Source organism: Furipterus horrens, unplaced genomic scaffold, assembly GCF_987537825.1.
Source record: "Furipterus horrens unplaced genomic scaffold, mFurHor1.1.pri manual_scaffold_5, whole genome shotgun sequence".
In the NCBI taxonomy this organism is placed as follows: Eukaryota; Metazoa; Chordata; class Mammalia; order Chiroptera; family Furipteridae; genus Furipterus; species Furipterus horrens.
Window position 1 is genome coordinate 148,403,701 of NW_028327175.1, and position 6,907 is coordinate 148,410,607.

The 6,907-nt window shown below is 46.8% G+C and overlaps 1 protein-coding gene across 1 annotated transcript; it reads right to left on the reverse strand.

Annotated features, from left to right (window-relative positions):
* Window positions 1-3,521: 3,521 nt before the first annotated feature.
* ZWINT (ZW10 interacting kinetochore protein) lies at window positions 3,522-6,671 on the reverse strand. Its single transcript, XM_090279290.1, has 8 exons — window positions 6,544-6,671; window positions 5,596-5,686; window positions 5,306-5,429; window positions 4,983-5,149; window positions 4,780-4,836; window positions 4,229-4,371; window positions 3,993-4,150; window positions 3,522-3,619 (listed from the first exon to the last, which is right to left on the reverse strand). The coding sequence occupies exons 1-8, from the start codon at window positions 6,582-6,584 to the stop codon at window positions 3,609-3,611; spliced, it is 792 nt and encodes a 263-aa protein (XP_090135416.1). The 5' UTR covers window positions 6,585-6,671; the 3' UTR covers window positions 3,522-3,608.
* Between the last annotated feature and the right edge of the window lie 236 nt (window positions 6,672-6,907).

The window sequence follows — 6,907 nt, forward strand, 5'->3', positions numbered from 1 at the left end:
AAATACGACAAGTGATATGATGAGTAAAAGGGGAGAACAAGCACTGAGACGAATGTGCATAATTAAATGACTCCCAGCAAAGAAAGTGCAACAGCTGAGTAAACAAAAGACGTCTCCGTCAAAAACCAGTATTTCAAACTCAGAGTAACATTTAGCAGTTTCCCTGATCTACAGGTGCAAGCTTAGCAAACCTCCCAAACAAAACTTTTGTCTGTTTAGAACAGGGATTAGTACCAGGAAAATTCATGCTCAGTTTTCCTAAGAACACAGGAATATTTTATGATTATATATTTTAAGTTATAAACATCTCACCAATCACTTCTCCAAATCAGACATGTATTTAGTGTGGTAATATTTTTGCATCTTTGGAGTGGGAAATGGAAAATTTAATGAAACTACTATCCCTACCTTTGATATTCCGCTTGCAGCATCCAAATTTTTTTTTTTTTTTTTTTGAGATGATTCTTTGAAAAGTGGCTTTTTCCAGTTCAACAAATGTTTAATTATTATCACAAAAGGTTAAAGGAGGTATTCTGAGATATCTGCCTGGAGAAACCCGAACTGAATCCGGAAGGTTTAAGCTATCTGATATAACAACTTCAATGTTTCAGTGGATTCATTTAATACAAAACTTTTTGTCCTTACTCATAGCCTGGTCCAAAAAACAGTTGTCCTTAACCAGACTGCTTTTTCCAAGTGACAAGAACTCAGGCTCCCTCAATTCTGTGTGTCTACCTTTCTTCCTCACGATGCTCAGTAGCCTCTTCATTTAGCCAGAAGTCAGAGAAAAAGAGACGGTGGTATGTGGGTTTCACAGGCAGGTTTGGAAGTAGCATACATCATTTCTGTACCCATCTACTTGGCCTAGTCCAGGCACAATGGCCTCATCTAACTCCACAGGGTAGGAAATGTAGCTTTGCTGTGTCAGTTTGGTGAACAATCAGTAATTTGGACAATTTGTCTCTTCATAGATAAGTATTTTTATTTTCTGAGGTTTATTTTCCCATCAGAACACACAAAAAATAATTATATGCTTATCTTACCCAGTTCTGTCTGCTTTCCAGGAGTGTGTGTGTGTGTGTGTGTGTGTGTTAAGAAATTATCAGGATATAAATGAACCAGGATAAACATACAATAGCAAATATAAAAAGACGTCCTTTGGATATTTAAAAATGAAAGAACATTTGAAAAGACAGATCAAAGAAAAGATCAGATAAGGCACACAAAAGAATTCAGAAATATGACATTAGGCCATACTAAAACAGGCTGCAGATATAAAAAGATTATGGCAACCTCATATTAATAAACATACAAAAAAGAAAAAATTCCTAGAAAAATATGACTTAAAAAATATGAAATTAAAACTAGAATAAGCAAAAGAATGTTCCACCATAAAGAGAAATTACTATGTTTAAAAAAATATTATTCTTACAGAAAATAGAAAAAGAAAATTTTCCTATTCATACAATGGAGTAAGATTAATCTTCACTTTAAGCGATCTAAGAGAAGGCTTCTTCCGGGCAAGACAGAGCAACAGTATCTTGACTCATTGATTCACTGGCCAGTCTCCATCCCCCTGTACTCTCAATGGTTTGTGTCTCTCCTGTCCAGGGACAAGAGGACAAGGAAGTCTTTGGCAGGCAGTGGGGCCTTTTCAGCCGTCACTGTGGACTCACAAGTCTCCATGTCTTTGTGTAAGGGATTGGAATTTCCCAAAGACAGGTTCCCTTCTTGCACACGTCTATCTGTGCAAGTGTCAATGAACAAGGAAAAAGACAGCCTTTAGGGGGACCAAGAGGGGACTGAGAGCAACCGGAAGCTGAAATCTGGTTTCTATCTGAAAATAAATCCTAATTCCTGAACTTTTCAGTCAAGACATATTTGCCCAATGGAAGGTTCCAGCCACAGAAGCAATTCAGGGGATTTGAACAAAACAGATATTCAAGCCTCCAGTCCTCGTTGGCTTCACTGTGAACTGACTCATTCCAGTCTTGTCGAGAAAAATCTGGTTCCAGCAGTTTTGCAGACCTCTAAGTCCCCTGGCTTAGAGTATATCAGGATACTATTCTTCACCCCAGCCTGGGGAGCTCCATGGGAATCTTCCCTACCCTGCTGACTTTCTGTCAGTCACCATATATGCAAGAACAGGAAGCTTCACACCATCCCAAACGATAACCCAGTCCTTTGGTAAACGCTCCTTCCCCAGGGTGGATACATTCTTGCTCTCTACTTTGTACTGCAAACATTTCACAGTATATGAGACTAGAAAGATGCCAGACTGTAGGAATAGGGGAGCCTACTCAGTAGGAAGAGAAGGATGAGACTGAGTATTTGGGGTGCAGCAGCAGGGACCACGTGGAAGGGTGTGGGATGGGTAGAATGTGGAAGGTTCCCCAGGTATTTGTGCGCTCCCTAAACGAGCATCCCCAATCCTCACTGACCCCCCTTGGTCGGGCATGATGCAGGCCCTCAAAGGCCTCTTCTATCTGTCCTGTTTCATACATAAAAAAATGGGGCCAGCACATTTAAAAGAACAATGTGAGGGAAAACTAGGCAAACCATCAGCATGCACGGGGAGCTCAGTCGCCACCTGAGGGGAGGCATCCCAGTCTGATACAGAAGAGGGACCAACATTTCTTGAAACTCTCTCTCACCAAAAACAAAGGGACCCCCTGTCTCTTTCTCAAAGGAATAAATCTTTCTCACACCTATGGAGAATGAGCATTCCACTAGCTTTCTCTTAGATAGCAGTTCCCACACACCCAATCAAAGATATAATCTCTCTCACACACAGCAGTTCCCCTCCAATGTCCACACATCTAGCAACAGATAGAGAGCAATGGAGACCGAGAGCAGGAAACACAATAATACTGTGCTAACTACGTATGGGGCCAGCTTGGTACTTGAGATATTGGGGGTCCACTCCGTAAAGTACGTGATTGTCTAACCACTATGTTGTACATCTGAAACTATTAGAGAATAATATTGAATGTAAACTGTAACTGAAAAACAACAAAAATAGATATAGGAACACATACACAAATGGAAATGCTAACACACAAACACAGGCTGGTACAGATAAATTCTCTATATTCTCTCAGTACAGCTCTTCATCATATGACTGTTTTAGTTTGCTACCCTTCTTTACCACACTCTGAAATCATCTTATCAACCTGTTTACTTGTTCATGCTCATTATGTTCCACAGGGCCAAGAACTGTTGGCTCTGGTTCACAGCAAGAGGGCTGGCACATAACAGGCTTTCAATAAACATTCAGATCAGGGATTAAAATCATTTTCACGTATCTAACCACCTGCGTAAAGCATTCTCCTCTTCCCCAAATTAAGCTCAGCATGTCTGCATCATATCAATATGGCAAGCAACTCCTGAGGCCCCAGGCCAGGGCCCCCTACCCAGCTGCACCCTCTAAATTCACACCAGTCCCAGCACCTGTCATGTTGCTGGCCTTTGAATGTGGCTCTTCCCACCATCATATGAAGATAAATAGACAAACAGGCAACTGAGAGAGCTCCAGGGCTTTTAATCAACAGAATCCAGAGCCTGCCCCCAGCTGGGTCGTGGTCAGAAATCAGGTTGTACTCAGAAGTTCACCGTCCACCTGAGATGAGGGTGGGACAAGGGGGTGGGAGAAGAGTAAGAGAGGGGTTAGACCAGGGTAGGCTGGGCATGTGGATGAGATGTTAAGCTTCAATCATAAAAAAAACTGCTTGCTCCTCCCCTCTTCCCACAACACCAAGAGCAGCAAAGCTCACAGACCCTCCATCCCAGCAGTCCAGAAACATAAGGCCCTGGGCTGGATTCTTTCCTATGTTGCTGTCACCCAGGAAGCCATAGCAAGCCTGCAATTCCAGCAGGTTGTAGGCCACTGGCCTTGAGGAGCCATGGTATGAGCAGAAGGTAAGGCCCATCTCCCAGATTCTCTCTCTACCTCCCTGCCCATATCTCATTCACCTTGGAGGACACACCCTCACCTATTCCCACGGTATCTCCAGTGTTCTGCTCCTGGGGCTGGGTCAGCTGCTGGGGCTTATCCTCAGGAACATTCAAATGTTGTGGTAGCTCTGCCTCTGCCTCAGGGAACTGCAGCTTACCCTGCAAGATGTATAGCAGCTGGAGGAAAGTCTGGTGCCTGGAAAAAAGGGGTGAGTGTGAAGGAAGGAACCTCAGCTGGACCACCCTGGGCCTGCAGCCAGGCTCCCAGTCTCACCTCTGCAGCTTGTCCCGCTCCTGCTCTGCTTGCTGCTTCAGGGTTCCAAGTTCCTGATACAGCCGCTCAAGCTTCTGCTGAATTCCTGTCTTACGCTCTCTGACCTCTGCAGAAACTTCTGCCAAATGCTGCAGACGCTTCTCCTGCCAGGAGTGAGAATGCAGACATGGCTCACCAGTTGCTGAGGTCTTACAGCCATACCCCTAACCCCTTCAGCCTGGACAGCACAGAGATGATGAGAACAGCCAGCTATGTGCCAGATACAACTTAAGCATTTCCTGTATTAATTGCTTAATCATCTTAATACCTGTTTAGGGTAGGTGCTAGTATCGCTTCCATTTCACAGAAGTAACAGAAGCACAGAAAGTCAGATAACTGCCCAAGGTCACAGAGTTGGTAGGTAGTGATGCTAAGACTCAAGCCCATGTTGGTGTCCATACATACCCTAACGTCCCCCAGAAAGAAAGCAGATGAAGGTTTTCCAGGCAGAGGAGTTAGTCTGTGCAATAGCATGTGGTAGAAAGTAATATTTTCCAGGGGGATGGACCCACCTGCTGCAGCTGCCACTGCTTCTGGGATGTTCTGAGTTTCTCCATGGTGACTTGCTTCTGCAGGTAAGCAAAGGGGGGACAAGGCGAGGGGTAGTGTATTTTTCCAGTTGTATGCTGGGATGTGGACAGTGGATCTAACCTAGTATGTTCACTTTGTCCCTCCTCCTCTTTGAATATCCTTCCCTTCCCTCACTCTGGTGTACCTTGGCCTGGAGCTGGTCAAGGGCCTCTCGGAGCTGAGCTTTCTTCCTTTGGGCCTCCTCCATCTTAGGCAGGACCTGGGTCAGGGCTCTTGTGATGGCCTCCATGTGTTCTTGGTAGGTAGCCTTCAGATCTTTCCATTGCTCCTTGGCTGCAATTGCTTTCTGTCCTGAGATGAGCCACTAGAATGAGGACTCGAGTAAAGGCTGGCCTGCTAGCCTGAAACACTGGGGCCTCAGTCTTTCCATCAGCTATACAGCTGACCTGACATCCTCCTTCCTTCCCCACTCAGAGCAGCCCCTATCCCAATCCCCTGACTACTCACGGCTCATGTCTTCAGAAGCCAAGGGGTCCAGGCCCTGGACAGTGTCCTCCTGAGCCAAAAAGTTCTGCAGGAAGTCTACTACCTGAAGCTGGCTACAGAGCAGCTTGTCTTTCTTTCGAGAATCCTATTTAGGGAGAGGGAAGAGGCAGGGAACATCCTTACCTCCTGGTACGACAGGACAACAAGGTTGTCTTCCAGTCTGCTCATCATCAATGCTGCCCAGTATCTCAACAGAAGGACTCGGGAGCAGTCCCTGACTTATGAAAAGCTGGCTACCACCTTGAACATACCATCACAAACTCAGCCAGGATCTGTCTGGGCAGTTCTGCTTCCTCCTGCAGGCCTATAGGCTCCAGGATGTCTGCCAGCGTGGCCAGGGCCCTAAAGGGGCAAGGAAACAGGAGACACTGCAGACTCCTGGGGTGCTCGTTCCGGAGAACTTTTGAACACATGCACCTATGTAGATGTATGTATCAATGCTGACAGTCTTGCCCTGACCAGTATCTACACACAGGCAGAAAGGGCCATCTGGGACCAGGAATAGTGTGTGTGTGGGGGGGTACATATGGAGATAATAAGCACCATGAGGAAAAATAAGCAGGCCAAGGGGAATAAGGAGTGTAGGGTGGGAAGTGCCTCACTGAAGAAAAACCATTTGAGTCAAGGGAAATATACAAGGAAAGGAAAAAATAAAGAGCAAAACATATGGGCAGTGGGTGCCCACCAGGCAGGGCACTAACCTTGGGGAGGAATTTAGGACAGAGGTCTAGATGCCTAGATCTAGGTTCTCTGAGTACTTCCTTGATAAGGACTGTAGAAGTCCATCAGAAGAAAGGGATCGACATAAAATTACCTAATGTGAGAGTAAGGGGGACAGGGAAGACAGAAATGAAATGGCCCTTCCAGGATGTCTCCTGAAGGTGGAGAGTCTCCTGTTAGAATGGTGCAATCTACGAACTGATGGGAGGATTGACAGAGCAGAAACCGTCCCCTTTCAGGACGCACCCCCAGGAAGTGTGCATTCGCGGGGAGCCCCTCGCAGCCCCTCGCAGGCCGTACCTCTGGAGAGAGGCAAGGCATCTCAAGAACCTAAGACTAGGGTCTGGGGTCAGGATCATTTCACCGCGGGGTCGAACTTGAACAGCTGTAAGGGGTACAGAGAGCTGTGCAATGTACTCCGGGGCCCGCAAAATCCACCCCTGCTCCCGCCCGGCTGGCACCTGGAGGCAGACACTTACCCAAGGGCTGCAGCCTCTGCCTCGGTCTCCGCCGCCTGCATCCTTCCCCGCGCTGCGATTCAGCTCTACCTTCCCTGAATACTTCTTTCCTGTTTGGATCCACCGCGACTGAGCGCCGGAGCAGGCGATTGGTTACCCGGCTAATGGGCGGGAATCAAGAACGACCGTCAGCTCTCATTGGCAGGTGCGGATTCGCGCTTTGGCGCGCCGCACTGTTTGGCGCAGGCGCAGTTATAGATGGTCAGCGGGCGCGCTGGAGTTCTGCGCTTGCGCGCTAGCCTGTAGGCTGTGCTGGATCCTGGAGGCGGTTCGTCAATTGACTTGGTAGCGTCTGGCCGAGTTTTTCTTACCCTGTGCGTGAAGG

Excerpts from the sequence above, each read along its gene's own strand:
- ZWINT (XM_090279290.1), bottom strand. The coding sequence starts at position 6,584 with ATGCAGGCGGCGGAGACCGAGGCAGAGGCTGCAGCCCTTGG. Across the intron at positions 5,430-5,595 it reads TCCTGGCTGAGTTTGTGATG|GATTCTCGAAAGAAAGACAA; the intron begins GTATGTTCAAGG and ends CTCCCTAAATAG. Across the intron at positions 5,150-5,305 it reads GGCTTCTGAAGACATGAGCC|GACAGAAAGCAATTGCAGCC; the intron begins GTGAGTAGTCAG and ends GGCTCATCTCAG.